This window comes from Pongo abelii, chromosome 19 (assembly GCF_028885655.2).
Source record: "Pongo abelii isolate AG06213 chromosome 19, NHGRI_mPonAbe1-v2.0_pri, whole genome shotgun sequence".
NCBI lineage: Eukaryota > Metazoa > Chordata > Mammalia > Primates > Hominidae > Pongo > Pongo abelii.
Window position 1 is genome coordinate 55,882,711 of NC_072004.2, and position 20,676 is coordinate 55,903,386.

General features: G+C 44.2%; 1 protein-coding gene and 2 pseudogenes across 6 annotated transcripts in view; 2 read left to right on the forward strand and 1 right to left on the reverse strand.

Moving 5' to 3' along the window:
* RPS6KB1 (ribosomal protein S6 kinase B1) overlaps positions 1 to 20,676 on the reverse strand; it is a 123,042-nt gene that overhangs the window by 27,004 nt on the left and 75,362 nt on the right. For 5 of the 6 annotated variants that reach the window (XR_008515607.2, XR_008515606.2, XR_008515608.2 and 2 more), the window contains exon 15: positions 20,159 to 20,223. Coding sequence is in view for 3 of the 6 variants with exons in the window: in XM_054537013.2 (XP_054392988.2) it covers positions 20,208 to 20,223 (16 nt within the window). In the remaining 3 variants the exon portion in view is untranslated. Of the gene's footprint in view, positions 1 to 13,381; positions 13,650 to 20,158; positions 20,224 to 20,676 lie in introns of those variants that run through there. The other variant, XM_054537015.2, reaches the window with a different exon arrangement.
* On the forward strand, positions 2,579 to 3,919 carry LOC112129655 (heterogeneous nuclear ribonucleoprotein A1-like; annotated as a pseudogene).
* LOC100461266 (large ribosomal subunit protein eL32-like) lies at positions 12,502 to 12,943 on the forward strand (annotated as a pseudogene).

Genomic DNA, 20,676 nt, shown 5'->3' on the forward strand with positions numbered 1-20,676 from the left:
TCAAGTGATTCTCCTGCCTCAGCCTCCCAAGTAGCTGGGATTACAGGCGCCCGCCAGGAGGCCCAACTAATTTTTGTATTTTTAGTAGAGATGGGGTTTCACCATGTTGGCCAGGCTGGTCTCAAACTCCTGGCCGCAAGTGATCCACCCACCTCAGCCTCCCAAAGTGCTGAGATTACAGGCGTGAGCTACCGTACCAGGACAATATTAAGGTTGATTTGTAAAGATAAGTAATAATTAACATGTACAGTGCTTACCATGTCCTTAGACTATTCTAAATGCTCTGCATGAGAGTGTATGTGTTACCAAAACACCAGGGGTTTGGTCTAGGTCCTGCTGCTCTCTGCACAGAAAGCCAATCACTGAAACCACGATTACTGCCAAGGAAGAAGGCTTTAACTGGGTGCTGCAGCAGAGGAATTGGGAGCTCAATCTCAAATCCAACTCCCGGACTAACTAGGGGTTTATGTAGCAGAAAAGAAATGTAACAGTGTATAAGAAAACGAGAGGCTGGGCACGGTGGCTCATGCCTGTAATACCAGCACTTTTGGGAGGCCGAGACAGGCACATCACCTGAGGTCAGGAGTTCAAGACCAGCCTGGCCAACATAGTGAAACCCTGTTTTTACTAAAAATAAAAAAATTAGCCGGGTGTGGCAGCGCCTGTAATCCCAGCTACTTGAGAGGCTGAGGCAGGAGAATCACTTGAAACTGGGAGGCGGAGGTTGCAGTGAGCTGAGATCACACCATTGCACTCTAGCCTGAGCAACAAGAGTGAGACTCCGTCTGAAAAAAAAAAAAAAAAAAAAAGAGAGAATAAGAACTGGGGAGGAGCAAGGCAGCAATCATGATGAATGAGGGGTCTCCAAATCTCATTGTGTGGATGTGGTGACCTGGTGAGTTTCAGTTCTTTGATAATTTTTTTGAGAGGTCTAAAGGTAGTTTTTTGAGGAAAGAACTCAGATAAAACAAATGTGGCCAGGCATGGTGGCTCATGCCTGTAATCCCAGCACTTTGGGAGGCTGAGGCGGGCGGATTACCTGAGGTCAGGAGTTCGAGACCAGCCTGGCCAACATGGTGAAACCCTGTCTCTACTAAAAAAAATACAAAAAAAAATTAGCTGGGCGTGGTGATGCACACCTGTAGTCCCAGCTATCGGGAGGCTGAGGCAGGAGAATCACTTGAATCTGGGAGCCAGAAGTTGCAGTCAGCCAAGGTGGCGCCACTGTACTCCAGCCTGGGCAACACAGTGAGACTCCATCTAAGAAAAGTTAAATAAATAAATAAATAAATAAAATAAAATAAAACAAGTGTAAGTTTCAAGTTTAAGACCAGAAGGTCAGTTTATTTTTCTGTTGTTGTTCCAGTTTTAGTATATGTGCTGACTAAGCCAGCACAAGAAGGGGCAATTTCTATGTTTATCCCAAAAAACTTCTATGGGACTATGGGGTCGGTTTCATATATACATACGTAAATACATGTATGTGCATATGAATGTGCATATTCCTCACAGTTATATAAATAAATAAAAAGTCTTCACCACCACAACCCCACTAAGATGAGGACACTGAGACAGAGCAAGGTTAAATAGTCTCTCCAAGCTAAACTCAAGAAAGTTTGGCAACAGAGTCCATGTTTTTAATAATTATGCTACGTGAATATCAAGAGCTCTGAAGAGAACATTAAGCCAATAAATCCTGTCTCCTTATCGGTGTTTTTTTTTTTTTTTTTTGAGATGGAGTCTTGCTCTGTTGCCCAGCCTGGAGTGCAGTGGCGCAATCTTGGCTCACTGCAAGCTCTGCCTCCGGGATTCATGCCATTCTCCTGCCTCAGCCTCCCAAGTAGTTGGGACTACAGGTGCTCGCCACAACGCCCAGCTAATTTTTTTGTATTTTTAGTAGACATGGGGTTTCACCGTGTTAGCCAGGATGGTCTTGATCTCCTGACCTCGTGATCCACCCGCCTCGGCCTCCCAAAGTGCTGGGATTACAGGTGTCAGCCACCGCGCCTGGCCCCTTATCCATGTTTTGATACTACACTGTATAAAACACCAAGTGCTTTCTTTGGACATAAGGTACATCTAAAGCTTATTATAAACTTCTACAAGAAAAGGGGGGACTAATTTGTTTTGGAACCCTCTTTGGTCTATGTCAAAACTCTCTAAATTTAATGACTGAATTTAAGATTCCAAACAATTTGCCAATCTAAAGTACATTACTGGTTGGGCGCAGTGGCTCACACCTGTAATCCCAGCACTTTGGGAGGCTGAGGCAGGTGGACCACCTGAGGTCAGGAGTTCGAGACCAGCCTGGCCAATATGGTGAAACACCATCTCTACTAAAAATACAAAAATTAGCCAGGTGTGGTGGCACACGCCTGTAGTCCCAGCTACTCAGGAGGCTGAGGCAGGAGAATCGCTTGAACCCAGGAGGTGGAGGTTGCAGTGAGTTGAGATGGTGCCACTGCACTCCAGCCTGGAAGACAGAATGAGACTCCATCTCAAAAAAATAAAAAAATAGCTTTCTGCCCAGGGACACTGCCAAGGAAGCATCGTTAAAGTCTCTCTTCTCCCTGCCGTCATGTATAAGTCAGAGTCTCATAAAGAGCCCGAACAACTTAGGAAGCTCTTCATTAGACAGTTGAGCTTTGAAACAACTGATGGGAGCCTGAGGAGCCATTTTGAGCAATGGGAATGCTCACGGACTGTGTGGTCATGAGACATCCAAACACCAAGTGCTCCAGGGGCTGTGGGTTTGTCACGTATGCCACTGTGGAGGAAGGAAATGCAGCCATGAATGCAAGGCCACATAAGGTGGATGGAAGAGTTGTGGAAACAAAGAGAGCTGTCTCAAGAGAAGATTCTCAAAGACCAGGTACCCACTTAACTGTGAAAAAGATATTTGTTGGTGGCACTAAAGACGACACTGAAGAACATCACCTAGGAGTTTTTTTTTTTTTTTTTTTTGAGACAGAGTCTCGCTCTGTTGCCCAGGCTGGAGTGCAGTGGCGCGATCTCCACTCACAAGAGTTTTTTTTTTCAGACAGAGTCTCACTCTGTTGCCCAGGCTGGAGTGCAGTGCTGCGATCTCGGCTCACTGCCACCTCTGCCTGCCGGGTTCAAGCGATTCTCCCTGCCTCAGCCTCCCAAGTAGCTGGGACTACAGGCACATACCACCACGCCCAGCTAACTTTTGTATTTTTATTAGAGACGGGGTTTCACCATGTTGGCCAGGATGGTCTCAATCTCTTGACCTCATGACTCACCCGCCTCAGCCTCCCAAAGTGCTGGGATTACAAGCGTGAGCCACCGCGCCCGGCCAAGAGATTATTTTGAACAGTACGAAAAATTTGAAGTGATTGAAATCATGACTGACTGAGGCAGTGGCAAGAAAAGGGGCTTTGCCTCTGTAACCTTTGATAACCATGACTCCGTGGATAAGACTGTCATTCAGAAATACCATACTATGAATGGCCACAACTGTGAAGTTAGGAAAGCCCTGTCAAAGCAAGAGATGGCTAGTGCTTCATCCAGCCGAAAAGGTCAAAGTGGTTCTTGAAACTTTGGTGGTGGTTGTGAAAGTGGTTTCAGAGGGAATGACAACTTTGGTCGTGGAGGAAACTTCAGTGGTCATGGTGGCTTTGGTGGCAGCTTTGGTGGTGGTGGATATGGTGACAGTGGGGATGGCTATAATGGATTTGGTAATGATGGAAGCAATTTTGGAGGTGGTGGAAGCTACAATTATTTTGGCAATTACAACAATTAGTCTTCAAATTTGGGACCCAAGAAGGGAGGAATCTTTGGAGGCAGAAGCTCTGGCCCCGATGGTGGTACAGGCCAATACTTTGCCAAACCATGAAACCAAGGTGGCTATGGAGGTTCCAGTAGCAGCAGTAGCTATGGCAATGGCAGAAGATTTTAATTAGGGAAGAAAGTTTAGCAGGAGAGGAGAGACAGAAAAGTGACAGGGAAGCTACAGGTTATGACAGATTTGTGAACTCAGCCAAGCACAGTGGTGGCAGGGCAAAACTGCTACAAAGAAGACATATTTTAGAAAAATACTCGTGTGTGGGCAAAAAACTCAAAGACTGTATTTGTGACTAATTGTGTAACAGATTATTAGTTTCTCTTCTGTGGAAAGTGTAAAGCATTCCAACAAAGGGATGTTGGAATGGGTTTTAATGTAGATTTTTTTTGCACCCATGCTGTTCATTGCTAAATGCAATAGTCTGATCGTGATGCTAAATAAGTGTCTTTTTTTTGTTTTTTGTTTTTTTTTTGAGATGGAATCTTGCTCTGTCGCCCAAGCTGGAGTGCGGTGGTACAATCTTGGCTCACTGCAACCTCCGCCTCCTGGGTTCAAGCGATTCTTCTGCCTCAGCCTACCAAGTAGCTGGGACTACAGGGGCACACCACCATGCCCAGCCCATTTTTGTATTTTTAGTAGAGACAGGGTTTCACCATGTTGGCCAGGCTGGTCTCGAACTCCTGACCTGGTGATCCGTCTGCCTTGCCCTGCCAAAGTGCTGGGATTACAGGTGTGAGCCACCGTGCCCAGCCATAAATGTCTTTTTAAAGAAATAATAGTAATAATTTTTAAAAAATAAAGTACATTACTTTAGGATCAAATGTGGACACATTCAAAACAATGTACTGAAAAATGGGTCTTTATTTTCCAGAAGGTGAACCACTGGGCCACATGGTGTAAATTCATTTTTATATAAGAAATGTATCTACCTTAATTTGCTTGGATTTGGGGGTACAAAAAAAAGCAAAAGAGGCTGGACTTGGTGGTTAACTCCCCTAATCCCATCACTTTGAGAGGCTGAGGTGGGAAGATCACTTGAGCCCAGGAGTTCAAGACCAACCTGGGCTGTCACCAATCAGCCTGGGCTGACTCCGTTTCTACAAAAAGTTTAAAATTAGCCAGGTGTGGTGGTGTGTGCCTGCAGTCCCAGCTACTAGGAAGGCTGAGGTGGGAGACTGCTTGGGCCCAAGAGGCAGAGGTTGCAGTGAGCCATGATTACGCCGTTATACTCCAGCCTGCGAACGCAGGAAGACCCTGTCTCAAAAAAAAAAAAAAGAAAAAAAAGCAAAGGAAACATACTTTGTGAGATTATAATCAACCCCATACAATAAATTATTTTAGAACAATTCCCAAAAGACATTTGGGAGAGAGACCACAGTTGTCTCCCTATACTCACATATATATGAATAAGCCCATACAATAATTTCTGATTGATCTTACTTAAACATCACTTTCTTTTTTATAATTTTTATTTATTTATTTTTTCTTGAGACAGGATCTCTGTCACCCAGGCTGGAGTGCAGTGGTGCAATCTCAGCTCACTGCAGCCTCAACCTCCTGGGCTCAGGTGATCCTCCCACCTCAGCCTCCTGAGTAGCTGGAATACAGGCACATGCCACCATGCCTGGCTAATTGTAAAATTTCTTGTAGAGACAGGGTTTTGCCATGTTGCCCATGCTGGTCTTGAACCCCTGGGTTCAAGCGATTCTCCTGCCTCAGCCTCCAAAGTGCTGGGATTACAGGCGTGAGCCACCACACCTGAGTGACATATTTCTTTAAAACACTCAGTTATTAATAAAACATGTCCATCTTGTGTCAACTTTAATTGACTGAGAGTGGATGCCTGGAATTCTCTGTTGAGAAGGAATATGAGGCAGAGTCCAGGCTGATCCAGAGTGACTCTGATATCAATTGTATCTACCACAGCTATGGGTAAGCACAGTGGTAGCATAAGTGCTATATACCATGGCTGAATTAGAGGATACACTTTCTATAAATAAATTAAAAAAGATTAATTGTATTTTTGGCCCAGCGAGGTGGCTCACGCCTGTTATCCCAGGACTTTAAGAGGCCGAGGTAGCCGGATCACTTGAGGTCAGGAGTTTGAGACCAACCTGGCCAACATGGTGAAACCCCATCTTTACGAAAAATACAAAAATTAGCCAAGTGTGATGGCAGGCACCTGTAATCCCAGCTACACGGGAGGCTGGGGCAGGAAGAATTGCTTGAACCTGGGAGGCAGAGGGTGCAGTGAGCCAGGATTGCATCACTGCACTCCAGCCTGGGTGACAAAAGCGAAAACTCTGTCTCAAAAAAAAAAATGTATTTTCTCCCCTCATGGAAGTTAGAATGAAACTAGGAATATAATATAAGTATGCCAAACCATTTAAACCAAATGAGAACTGGGGCGGCGGGGGGGAAAGCCAAACTACTGAAGGCCATTTTTAATAAAAATAATACCATTTTATTATCCTCTAAATGAAAAATTAACACTCCAGGCTGGGCGCGGTGGCTCATGCCTGTAATCCCAGCACTTTAGGAGGCCGAGACGGGTGGATCATGAGGTCAGGAGTTCAAGACCAGGCTGGCCGACACGATGTAACCCCGTCTCTACCAAAAATACAAAAATTAGCCGGGCATAGTGCCAGGCACCTGTAATCCCAGCTACTTGGGAGGCTGAGGCAGGAGAATCGCTTCAATCCTGCAGGTGGAGGTTGCGGTGGGCAGAGATCATGCCACTGCACTCCAGCCTGGGCGACAGAGCGAGACTCCATCTCAAAAAAAAAGAAAAGGAAAGAAAAGAAAAATTAACACTCCAAGTTACTCCTCAAATGTTTCAGGAATGAATACCTGGGCCATCAGCTGTTTCATGTAAGGATGAAAGAGGAAGGAAACAGAAATTTGTGTTAAAAGGAAGCAAGCTGGGGCCAGATGTAAAGAAAGTAAGGGACGTACCTGGGCAGGAAGAGAGGAAAAAACATTCTATGAGGAAAGAGAGACCAGTACAAAGAAAAAGAGAAAGTAAAATTTTCCTATCTGGGTGAAGAATATTAAGAAAATTGGCCAGGTGCTGTGGCTCCCGCCTGTAGTCCTAGAACTCTGGGAGGCCGAGGCAGGAGGATCACTTGAGCCCATGAATTTGAGACCAGCCTGGGCAACACAGAAAGACCCCGAGCTACAAAAAATCAAAAAATTAGCCAGGCATGGTGGTGCACGCCTGTGGTCCCAGCTACTTGGGAGGCTGAGGTGGGAGGATCACTTGAGCCCTGGAGGTTGAGTCTGCAGTGAGCCATCATCATGCCACTGCACTCCAGCCTGGGCGACAGAGTGAGACCCTGTCTCAAAATAATAATAGTAATAATAATACTAATAGTAATAAAAGTTTAAAATAATATTAATAAAATAATATCCAAAATTTGGAAATGAGCAGAAGAGATGACTGAGTCTTTTCCATGGAATGCAGAATGCTGTTTAGACTCTCTGGGAATTGTCTGATTATTAGGTGTGTGCATCGTAATTTGATTTTCTTTTTTTTTTTTTTTTTTTTTGTGAGAGGGAGTCTCGCTCTGTCGCCCAGGCTGAAGTGCAGTGGTGTGATCTTAGCTCACTGCAACCTCCGCCTCTTCAGTTCAAGTGATCCTCCTGCTTCAGTTTCCCATGTAGCTGGGATTACAGGTGTGCACCACCACGCCTGGCTAATTTTTGTATTCTTAATAGAGACGGGAGTTTAACCATGTTGGCCAGGGTTGTCTGAAACTCCTGGACTCAACAGATCCTCTGGCCTTGGGCTCCCGAAGTGCTGGGATTACAGACGTGAGTCATCGCACCTGGCCTGACTTATTTTCTGTTCATATTTGCGTAAGAGACAAGTTTTTAACTTACGAAAATTGTATCTTAACAAGAATTTGTGTAGGAATATAATGATTAGCTAAGAAGCTGGTAAAAAGAGGACCTAGAAGACTTGGGATTCAATAATAATAGGCAACAGGAGAACAACAAAGAAGAGCCACTATGTAGTTAACGAAAAGCCCACTGGTGTTTTGGCTTTTTTTTTTTTTTTGAGACAGAGTTTTGCTGTGTCACCCAGGCTGGAGTGCAGTGGCATGACCTCGGCTCACTGCAACCTCTGCCTCCCTGGTTCAAATGATTCTCCTGCCTCAGCCTCCTGAATAACTGGGATTACAGGCGCCTGCCACCATACCCGGCTAAGTTTTGTATTATTATTATTATTATTATTTATTTTTTTCTTTTTAGTAGAGATGGGGTTTTGACATGTTGGCCAGGCTGGTCTCAAACTCCTGGGCTCAAGTGGTCCACCTGCCTCAGCCTCCCAAAGCATTGGGATTACAGGTGTGAGCCCCCGTGCTCAGCCTGTTGGTGTTTTGTTTTGTTTGAGACAGGGTCTCACTCTGTTGCCCAGGATGAAGTGCAGTGATGCAATATAGGCTCACTGCAACCTTTGCCTCCTGGATTCAAGTGATTCTCATGCCTCAGCCTCCTGAGTAGCTTGGGACCACAGGTGTGTGCCACCATGCCCGGCTAATTTTTGTATTTTTAGTAGAGATGGGCTTTTACCATGTTGCCCAGACTACTCTCAAACTCCTGAGCTCAACCAATCCTCCCACTGTGGCCTCCCAAAGTGTTCGGATTACAGGTGTGAGCCACCGCACCTGGCCACAAATAGCCCTTTGTATCCATGGGTTCCACATCTGTGGTTTCTGCATCTGTGGATTCAGCCAACCAAGGACTGAAAATATTCAGGGGCAGGCCGGGCATGGTGGCTCACTTTGGGAGGCCGAGGTGGGCGGATCACTTGAGGTCAGGAGTTCGAGACCAGCCTGGCCAATATGGTGAAACCCAGTCTCTACTAAAAATACAAAAACTAGCTGAGAATGGTGGCACACACCTGTAATCTCGGCTACTCAGGAGGCTGAGGCAGGAGAATCACTTGAACCTGGGAGGCAGAAGTTGTACTGAGCCGAGATCGTGCCACTGCACTCCAGCCTTGTGACAGAGTGAGAATCCACCTCAAAAAAAAAAAAAATGCTGGGGGGGAGGATAAAAGGATGGTTGTGTCTGAACTAAACATGTATAGACTTTTTTTTCTTATTATTCCCTAAGTAATAATAGTACAATTAATATTTATATAACAATTGCATTGTATTAAATATTTTAAGTAATCTAAGATGATTTAAAGCATACGGGTGTGCATAGATTATATGCAAATACTGCATCATTGTATATAAGGGACCTGAGCATCCATGGATTTTGGTGTCCACATAGGATCCTGGAACCAATTCCCTAGAGATACTAAGGGATGACTGTATCCACTGTCTTCTCCGATGAGGAAATGGTGACTGAGCATTTATTATTCTCTAAGTTTGTACTTGTGCATATGTGGGTGACTATGTAGGTGTCCCCATTTTCACGGCAATATCTGAAGCTGTAAGATTCATAAAGAAGTAGCAGCTTGCCTGTAAAGAAAGCCTACAGAAGTGGGGAAATCAGTAGAATATGGAAGTTTAGGGAAGAAAGATTCCAGGAGGTGGGAACAATCTATAGCGTAGAATGCTGCAAAAATGTCAAGCAGGATGAAGTTTGAAAAGTGTCCATTCATTTGTTTATTCCATAAATATTTATTGGCCACTTAGTATATGCCAAGAACTATATTAGGCATTAGATACAGTAATAAACAAAGCCAGGCCGGGCGCAGTGGCTCATGCCTGTAATCCTAGCACTTTGGGAGACTGAGGCGGGCAGAACACCTGACATTAGGAGTTGAGACCAGTCTGACCAACATAGCAAAACCCCGTCTCTACTAAAAATGCAAAACTTAGCCAGGAGTGGTGGCGCATGCCCGTAATCCCAGCTACTTGGGAAGCTGAGACAGGAAAATCACTTGAACCCAGGAGGCAGAGGTTGCAGTGAGCCAAAATCACACCACTGCACTCCAGCCTGGGTCACAAAGTGAGACTCCGTTGCAAAAATATAAAAATAAGAATAAAGCCAGGCTCAGTAGCTCACGCCTGTAATCCCAGCACTTTGGGAGGCCGAGGCGGGAAGATCACCTGAGGTCAGGAGTTCAAGACCAGCCTGGCCAACATGGTGGAACCCCATCTCTACAAAAATACAAAAATTTGCAGGACATGATGGTAGGGGCCTGTAATCCCAGCCACTAGAGAGGCTGAGGCGGGAAAATTGCTTAAACCTGGGAGGCGGAGGTTGCAGTGAGCTGAGATCGCACCATTGCACTCCAGCCTAGGCGACAGAACAAGACTGTGTCTCAAAAAATAAATAAATAAATAAATAAATAAGTTTAAAAAATAAAATGTAATAGGCCAGGTGCAATGGCTCATGCCTGTAATCCCAGCACTTTGGGAGGCCAAGGCGGGCAGATCACTTGAGGCCAGGTGTTTGAGACCAGCCTGGCCAACATGGAAAAACCTCGTCTCTACTAAAAATACAAAAATTAGCTGGGCGTGGTGGTACACACCTGTAATCCCAGCTACTTGGGAGGCTGAGGCAGGAGAATCACTTGAACCAAGGAGGCGGAGATTGCAGTGAGCTGAGATCACGCCACTACACTCCAGCCGAGGCTACAGAGTGAGACACTGTCATATAATACAATACAATACAGTACAACAAAACAAAACAAAATAAAATAAACAAAATCAAAATTGTCCCTTGCTGACATTCAGTATAGTGAAAGAGACATACATTTAACGACTCATTTAAGAAATAAGCTGGATGTGGTGGCTCACACCTGTAATCCTAACATTTTGAGAGGCCAAGATGAGGGGATAGCTTGAGGCCAGGAGTTCAAGAGCAGCCTGGGCAACAAAGCAAGACCCCGTCTCTATAAAAAATAAATTAGTGGGCCAGGCACAGTGGCTCACGCCTGTAATCCCAGCACTTTGGGAGGCCGAGGCTGGTGGATCACTTGAGGTCAGGAGTTTGAGACCAGCCCGGCCAACATGGTGAAACCCTGTCTGTACTAAAAATACAAAAAATTAGCCAGGTGTGGTGGCAGGGGCCTGTAATCCCAGCTACTCGGGAGGCTGAGGCAGGAGAATCACTTGAACCCAGCAGGTGGAGGTTGCAGTGAGCCGAGATCGCAGCATTGCACTCTAACCTGGGCAACAAGAGCAAAACTCCATTTCAAAAAATAAAAATAAAAATAAAAATAAATTAGTGGATGCAGTAGTGTGCACCTGCAGTCTCAGCTACTCAGGAGGCTGAAGCTAGAGGATCACCTGAGCCTGGGAGATTGAGGCTGCAGTGATAGTACCACTGCATTGCAGCCTGGGCAAAAGAGTGAGACCCTGTCTCAAAAAAAGAAAAAAAAAAAGTATTAACATTTTAAGACTCCAGTGCCAGTCAAGTTGGAGTAGTCCACTATAGGTTATTTCTATTGCTGGTTATAACTAAACACTCCAGAATAAATACAAAAAGCAACTACCTGTGCACTCTGAAAAGTAAACAAATGCAGAGTCAAACTTGGAGAAAGGGGCCCACATGGGAGTGAGTTTCCCTGTGTGTGTGTGTGTGTGTGTGTGTGTGTGTGTGTGTGTGTGAGAGATCTGAGGATAGGCACACAATGAGGCGTGGCAGTGCAGTGTGGACAGCTAAAACTCCCAGAGAAGCCCTGTCTGTGTAGATTAAGGAACTCAGAAAATGAGTCCCTGGGTTTCAGAGCTATAAGGGTAAAATGTCCATTTCTTCCCTCTCTCTCTTGCTGTGGCAGTGGCATGGGCAACTAACCCTCCTTGAGAAGCCCCATCATTCTGGCTCTAGGACAGAGGCAGGCAGTTGAGAAGAATCCCAGAGAGAAGACCTAGAGAAGGGTTCTCCTACTTCTGTGCATGAACAAGCATCTGTCCAGGGCTCCTTCCTGAGGTGCATATACACAGAATACCCCAAAGCAGCACAGCAAAAGCCTCGATAACTGAACAGCAACATAAGGCACAAGTCCAAGTCTAACCCCCAAAGGGCACAGATAGATGTAGGATGATCTAAAGCAGCACAGGACAGGCTTTGAAAACTGTCTTGACATTGGAATCCACAGGGAGAAAAAAAAGCAAGACAGACCTTGCAGTCTCAATCCAACCAGGATGACTGAATGCTGAAAACAACAACTAAAATCAGCATTCTCTGGAGGACTTTAATAGGACCCAGAGAGTCACAAAGGAATATTCAAACTGTTCAGGATACAAACTGGTATTATTCAACATACAAAGAGTCATGAAAAAGTGACCATTCTCAAGCAAAAAAGATAATCAACAGATACCAATGCCAAGATGATGGAATTATCAAAGACTTTAAGACAGCTATTATCAACATGCTCTATAAGATAAAAGTGAACATGCTTGAAGTAAATGTTAAGATATAAGTTCTCAATGGAAGAAAAAACTATAAAAAGGAACCAAACAGAAAGTTTACAACTGAAAAATATATCTGAAATAAAAAATTTCACTAGAAGGTATCAATAATAGGATAAAGATTACCAATAGAGGAAAGAGTCAGTGAAGATGGATCAAGAGAAATTGTCCAGGCCAGGCATGGTGGCTCATGCCTGTAATCCCAGCACTTTGGGAGGCCAAGGTGGGTGGATCACTTGAGGTCAGGAGTTAGAGACCAGCCTGGTCAACATGTTGAAACCCTGTCTCGCTCTTTTCCTCGGTGCTGCCTATGGAGGTGGCAGCCATCTCCTCCTCGGCATCATGGCCGCCCTCAGACCCCTTATGAAGCCCAAGATCATCAAAAAGAGAACCAAGAAGTTCATCTGGCACCAGTCAGACCGATATGTCAAAATTAAGCATAACTGGCGGAAACCGAGAGGCACTGACAACAGGGTTCACAGAAGATTCAAGGGCCAGATCTTGATGCCCAACATTGGTTATGGGAGCAACAAAAAAACAAAGCACATGCTGCCCAGTGGCTTCCGGAAGTTCCTGGTCCACAACGTCACAAGGAGCTAGAAGTGCTGCTGATGTGCAACAAATCTTACTGTGCCGAGATCGCTCACAAAGTTTCCTCCAGGAACCGCAAAGCCATTGTGGAAAGAGCTGCCCAACTGGCCATCAGAGGTTGGCATTCACCAACCCCAATGCCAGGCTGAGCAGCGAAGAAAATGAGTAGATAGCTTGTGTGCACGTTTTCTGTTTAAATAAAAGTAAAAACTGCCAAAAAAAAAAAAAGAAACCCTGTCTCTACTAAAAATACAAAAATTAGCCGGGCACGGTGGCGGGCGCCTGTAATCCCAGCTACTCAGGAAGCTGAGGCAGAAGAATCACTTGAACCTGGGAGGCAGAGGTTGCAATGAGCCAAGATTGCGCCGTTGCACTCCAGCCTGGGCAACAAGAGCGAAACTCCATCTCAAAAAAACAACAAAAAAAAAAAGAGAGAGAAATTGTCCAATCTGAAGAACAGAGAAAAATAGATTAAAAAGAAAATGAACCGAGAGCCTCAGGAACATGTGGGGCAATATTAGATGGTCTAATGATCACATAATTGGAGTTCTAGAAGGAGAGGTGTATTTGTTTCCTGTAAATGCTGCACCAAGTGATCACAAACTTAGTAGCTGAAAAGGACAGAAATTTATTCTTTCTCAGTTCTATAGGCCAGAAGTCTAAAATCAAAGTGTTGGCAGGGCTGCATTGCCTCTGGAGGCTGTAGGGGAGAATCCATTCCTTGCCTTCTTCCAACTTCTGGCAGCTATCAGCATTCCTTGGCTTATGGCCATATATCTCTCTGCTCCATCTTCACATGGCTTTCTTTTCTGTGTCTCTATTGCCTCTTTTGCCTCTCTCTTATAAGGACACTTGGGATGGTATTCAGAACCCACCTGAAAAATCCCAAGGTAACTGACTCCTCTCAAAATCCTTAATTACATCAGCAAAGGCCCTTTTTCCAAATAAAATAATATTTATGAGTTTCAGGAATTAAAACTTGACATCTCTGGGTGGCTATTATTCAGATACTACAACAGAGAGAGATACCTGCAGAAAAAAATACATTACATATAGGGGAACAATGATTTGAGTGACTGTGGATTTCTTATTAGAAACCTTGAGGAGTAGAAACAGTGGAATATCTTTTTTTTTTAATTGAGACGGAGTCTCGTTCTGCCGCCCAGGCTGAAGTGCAGTGGCATGATATCGGCTCATTGCATCCCGGGTTCAAGCAATTCTCCCACCTCTGCCTCCACAGTAGCTGGGAATATAGGCGCATGCTACCATGCCCGGCTAATTTTCTTATTTTTAGTAGAGATGGGGTTTCACCATGTTGGCCAGGCTGGTGTAGAACTCCTGACCTCAAGTGATCCACCCACCTCGGCCTCCCAAAATGCTGGGGTTACAGGTGTGAGCCACCATGCCCGGTGTGGAATATCTTTAAATTGCTAAAACAAACTGTCTACCCGGAATTAGATATCAATGAAAATATCCCTCATTAATGAAGGGAAAACTAAAGATATTCTCAAATGAAGGAAAACTAAGATAATTCATTGGCAGCAGACCTGTACTAATAGAAAATACCAAAGGTGCCAGGCACAGTAGCTCACATCTGTAATCCCAGCACTTTGGCACTTTGAGAAGCCGAGGCGGGAGGATCATATATAAAATTATATGCTTGGCTGAGTGTGGTGACTCATGCCTGTAATCCCAGCACTTTGGGAGATCAAGGTGGGAGGATCACTTGAGCACAGGAGTTCAAGACCAGCCTGGGCAACATAGTGACATCCCATCTGTACAGAAAATTTTAGAATTCAGCTGGGTGTGGCAGCGTGCACATGTAGTCCCAGAAACTTGGGAGGCTGAGGAGGGAGGATCACTTGAGCTTGGGAGTTCAAGGCTGCAGTGATTCCCAGACTGCACCACTGCACTCCAGCCTGGGTGATAGAGTAAGACTCTGTCTCAAAATAAATTAATCAAATTAAATTAAACGATATGCTTATATTAGAAAATAAATAAAACTAAAATAAATGAAACCAAATTGTATTGAAAATGCCAATAAAATAGATAAACTTTTAGTGATACTGACCAAGAAAAAAACAAAGATGACGTAGATTACCAATACCAGCAATGAAAGTGCTAATGTCAATACAGAGCCTATAGATGTTAAACGGCTAATAAGAGAATATTATGAACAACTTTATGCCAATTCCTTCAAGCTGACTTAAGAAGAAATATATAACCTGAATAATTCTATAGTGATTAAAGAAACTGGAATTTGTAGTTTACAACCTTTCCATAAAAAAAAAATTCTAGGCCAGATGGCCTCACTGGCAAATTCTACCAAACATTTAAGTACGAAATGATACCAATTCAACACAATCTCTTCTGCAAACAGGAAACATTTTCCAATTCAGGCCAGCATTATCCTGACATCAAGAACAGTTAAAGACATTGTAAGAAAACCAGCATCTCCCATAAACAGAGATGCAAAAATCTTCCACAAAATATTAGTAAAATGAATGCAATATATAAAAAGGGTAATACACTACAACTCAGTGGGGTTTATCCTTGAAATGCAAGGCTGGCTTAACATTTAAAAATCAATTGATAGGCTGGGCATAGTGGCTCACGCCTGTAATCCCAGCACTTTGGGAGGCCGAGGAGGGTACATTACCAGAGGTCAAAAGTTCGAGACCAGCCTGGCCAAAATGGTGAAACCCTGTCTTTACTAAAAATACAAAAATTAGCCAGCCATGGTGGCACACAGCTGTAATCCCAGCACTGAGGTGATTACAGGTGTGTAATCACCTGTAATCGAGGAGGCTGAGGCAGGAGAATTGCTTGAGCCTGGGAGATGGAGGTTGTGGTGAGCTGAGATCATGCCACTGCACTCCAGTCTGGCGGACAGAGTTAAGACTCCATCTCAAAAAAACAAAAACAAACAAACAAAAAATCAATTGATAAATTTCACCATATCGCCAGGCGCAGTGGCTCAGGCCTGTAATCCCAGCACTTTGGGAGGTCAAGGAAGTCAGACTGCTCGAGGCCAGGAGTTTGAGACCAGTCTGGTCAACATGGAGAAACCCCATTTCTACTAAAAATACAAAAATTAGCTGGGCGTGGTGGTGCGTGCCTGTAATCCCAGCTACTCGGGAGGCTGAGGCATGAGAATCGCTTGAACCTGGGAGGCAGAGGTTGCAGTGAGCCAAGATCGCACCACTGCACTCCAGCCTGGGCAACAGCGGGAGACTCTATCTCCAAAAAAAAAAAAAAAAAAAGACAAAAGAAAATTTCACCATATCAACAGGCTAAATAAGAAAAATTGTATGATTTTTTAATAAAGGCAGAAAAAGATTTGTCAAAATTCAGTATCCACTCATGATAAAAATTCTTAGCAGACTAGGAGTAGAAGGGAATTAATTTACTGGACCTGATAGATGACACCTACAAAAAAAAACTAGAGGCTGAGCACGGTGGCTCACACTTGTAATCCCAGCACTTTGGGAAGCCAAGGCAGGCGGATCACCTGAACTCAGGAGTTCGAGACCAGCCTGGCCAACATGGTGAAACCCCATCTCTACTAAAAACACAAAATTAGCCAGGTGTGGTTGCCGACACCTGTAATCTCAGCTACTGGGGAGGCTGAGGCTGGAGAATCGCTTGTAACTGGGAGGTGGAAATTGCAGTGAGCCAAGATCACACCAATGCACTTCTAGCCTGGGCGACAGAGCAAGACTCCAGCTCAAAAAAAAGAAACAAACAGGCCGGGCGCGGTGGCTCACGCCTGTAATCCCAGCACTTTGGGAGGCCAAGGCGGGTGGATCACCTGAGGTCAGGAGCTCGAGACCAGCCTGGCCAACATGGAGAAACCCCGTCTCTATTAAAAATACAAAAAAATTAGCTGGGTGTGGTGGCAGGCACCTGTAATCCCAGCTACTCAGGAGGCTGAGGCAGGAGAATCGCTAGAACCCTGGGGGCAAAGGTTGCAGTGAACTGAGATGGAACAACTGCACTCCAGCCTGGGCGACAGAGTGAGACTCTGTCTCAAAAAAAAAAAAAAAAAAGGAAAAAGGAAACAAACAAATGAGCAAAACTTACAGCTGACGTACTTAATGGTAAAAGGCTGAATGTATTCCCCTTAAAATCAGGAGCACGGCACGGATGTCTACTGTCACCATTCCTATTTAATTTACTCATAACATCAAATTGGCAGTTACAGTTAATACAATAAAGCAAGAAATAAAAGGCATAGGCAGCAGAAAGGAAGAAGCTGTTTCTATTTGTAGACAACACTGTCTACAAAGAATCTACAAAAAAAGGCTCTGAAAACGCATAAATGAGGAATGGGCAATGTTATTCAAAGCCACAGCTTTTACTTCAAATTTTCTGTCTCTAGATCCTTATATCAAATTGCCAACTGGATATCTTCACCTGTGTGTTTCCCAGGAACTCCTAAGACTCAGTATTTCCAAGCCAAATTTATTGATATCTCTCCAAACTTGGTCTTTCAAAAAAATTCCCTATTCATCTGGTAATGCCACCAATTTACTTATTCTAATATAGCTTCCTAATATTGATTTATCCATCTATCCATGCTAAAAAATGAAGATTTGTCTTAGACTATTCCTCTTACCTGCCCCATATGCTTGGTCAAATAGGCTATCAGTTAATCTTGTTATGAAACCAACTGCCCCACACCTAGAGGCTTAAAAGAAAATAATCTATAGGCCGGGCGCAGTGACTCATGCCTGTAATCCCAGCACTTTGGGAGGCCAAGGCGGGCAGATCACAAGGGCAGGAGTTCGAGACCAGCCTGGCCAACATGGTGAAACCCTGTGTCTACTAAAATACAAAAATTAGCCGGGCATGGTGGCAGGTGCCTATAGTCCCAGCTACTTGGGAGACTGAGGCAGGAGAATAGCTTGAACCCAGGAGGCAGAGGTTTCAGTGAGCCGAGATCATGCCACTGCACTCCAGCCTGGGTGACAGAGCGAGACTCCGTCTCAAAAAAAAAAGAAAGAAAAGAATCTATATTTCCTATAATTCTATGTGTAGACTGGCTCACTCTAGGATGGCCTCACACATATGTTTGGGGCTTCAAATGAGAATGCTGAGACAACTGGGAAGGCTGGTAGAGCTAGGGACACACTCAAAGTAGTCTCATCTTCTAGGAGGCTAGCCTTGATTTAATCAAATTGTGGCAAAGGGTGGCCAGCAGTAAGAGTGTGAATCCCAATGCAGAAGAATTTTTCAAGTCTCTACTAACATTACAATTGCTATTGTCCCAAGGGCCAAAGCAAATCACTTAAGTCAGTCTGTGAGGAGACTACCCAAGGATATGGACATTGGTAGGTGTGAAAAATTGGTGTGGGTAGTAGAGGGGGCAACGGAGCTTAACTGCAACAATCTAGGACACTTAACCCTACTGATTCCATTTCATAACCTCTCCAATCTCATTCTTCTTCTTTAATCCCACTTCACTGACAAGTTCAAGACCTCATCTTGTTCCTGAACTACTTATAATAGTCTCCTAATGGAGCTTGCACTGCTACTATTAGCATATGAATTTTCTGAAAAACACAAATCCAGTCACACAATTCTGTTGCTTAAAACTCAATAGCTTCCCTTTGGCCATTAGAATAAACTAAGTGAGGCCCACAGACTCATTTTCTAGCTCATACTTACCTGACTTATCTCTTACTACTCTATGTACTCTACTCTTCCAAATATGAAAGACAGTCCTTAAAGGACCACGGTATTTCAATACCACCATTTTCCATATAATGTTTCTATCTGCAATGCCCTATTACTGCTTCTGTCCTGGTAAATATCAACTTATTCTTAAGATTTCATCCAGGAGGCTGAGGCACTAGAATCACTTGAACCCAGGAGGCAGAGGTTGCAGTGAGCCAAGATTACGCCACTGTACTCCACCCCGGGCAACAGAGCAAAACTCTATCAAAAAAAAAAAAAAAGATTTCATCTTAAATATCACAAATTTAATAAAAGATTTCTTCCCTGACAAAGTTAAATGCTTCTACCTTTTGCTTCCATCGCATCTCACAGAACCTTCAATTATAGTGTTTTCTCCAAAATACTGTAATTATTTGTTTGCAAGTCTAACCATTTCCATCACCATGAGATGGAAACTTTTCTTTTCTTTTTTTTGAGATGGAGTCTTGCTCTGTCACCCAGGACGGAGTGCAGTGGCATGATACTGGCTCACCGCAACCTCTGCCTCAGGTTCAAGCAATTCTCCTGCCTCAGCCTCCTGAGTAGCTACATTACAGGTACGTGCCACCATGCCTCAATAATTTTTGTATTTTTAGTAGAGATGGGGTTCCACCATGTTGGCCAGGCTGGTCTTGAACTCCTGACCTCAGGTGATCTGCCTGCCTCACCCTCCCAAAGTGCTGGGATTACAGGTGTGAGCCACTGCGCTTGGCCCTAATTTTTATATTTTTAGCAGAAATCGAGTTTCACCATGTTGGCCAGGTTGGTCTTGAACTGCTGACCTCAAGTGATCTACCTGCTTTGGCCTCCCAAAGTGCTGAGATTACAGGTGTGAGCCATCATGCCTGGCCCGAGACTGTTTATTATGTCTCTCTCTCCAACATCTAGTATTATTCTTAACACTCAGTAAGTACTTGGCAAATGCTTTTTGAATTAACCAATTAAAATTAAAATGTCTATTTCCAACAGTCCAGATGCCAGTGGAAAGAAAATTCATCAGATAACAGCCTGTCACCAGGTCAAATCTTCTCATCAATTCAGTACTTTCTTTCTTCAAATATGTCACTTTTCAGTCAAGTTACTTGGGTGAAATGCAGCTCCAAGTGCACTAATAAATTTTCAACATGGACTAATATACCTGCAGTGTTATGAGTATGTCAAAAGGAGAATTTTTTTTTTTTTTTGAGACAGGGTCTCACTCTGTCCCCAGATTGGAGCAATAACGGCTCATTGCAGCCTTAATCTCCCTGGCTCAAGGGATTCTCCCACCTCAGCCTCCTGAGTAGCTGGGACTACAGGTCCTTGCCACCGTGCCCAGCTAATTTTAACATTTTTTTCTAGAGACAGGGTCTCTCTATGTTGTCCAGACTGCTCTCGATCTCTTGGGCTCAAGCTATCTTCTCACCTCAGCCTCCCAAAGTGCTAGGATTATAGGAATGAACCATAGTACCTGGCCAAGATGAGAATTTAAACACTACATTTGGTATTCTAAATTTACAAATGTACCAAACGTACTAAAATTATCAGTGTACTAATACATATTGGTGCTGCATTGTGGCTGTGGCTGAATTATGTTATATTCTTTTTTTTTTCCTGTTTCCTAAATTTTCACACATTTTGAAGTTTAAAAATATCCATGACATAGTTGAAATATTAGAATACTTACACAAATCTCCCCGGAAAATTCACTATAGCCTGGAGCCTGGCTCTCACCCTTACTGACCCAGAAATCTGTCAGAAAGATTTAAATTAGTAAGCACAGAGAGACTTAAGTATGCCTTCCACCACCGCCGACCACCCCTACCCCCACCCCCACCAAAAAAAGAAAGCCAATTTGTTTTTTTTTGAGATGGGGGTCTCTCTCTGTCTCCCAGGCTGGAGTGCCGTGGCACGATTTCAGCTCACTGCAACCTCCGCCAGCTGGGTTCAAGGGATTCTCCTGCCTCAGCCTCCCGAGTAGCTGGGATTACAGGCGCCCGCCACCAAGCCCGAGTGATTTTTGTATTTTTGTATTTTTAGTAGAGACAGAGTTTCGCCACGTTGGCCAGGCTGGTCTCAAACTCCTGGCCTCAAGTGATCCTCCCGCCTCGGCCTTCCAAAGCGCTGGGATTACAGGGGTGAGCCACCACGCCAGGCCTAAACCTTTTCTTTTTTTCAGACGGAGTCTCGCTCTGTTGCCAGGCT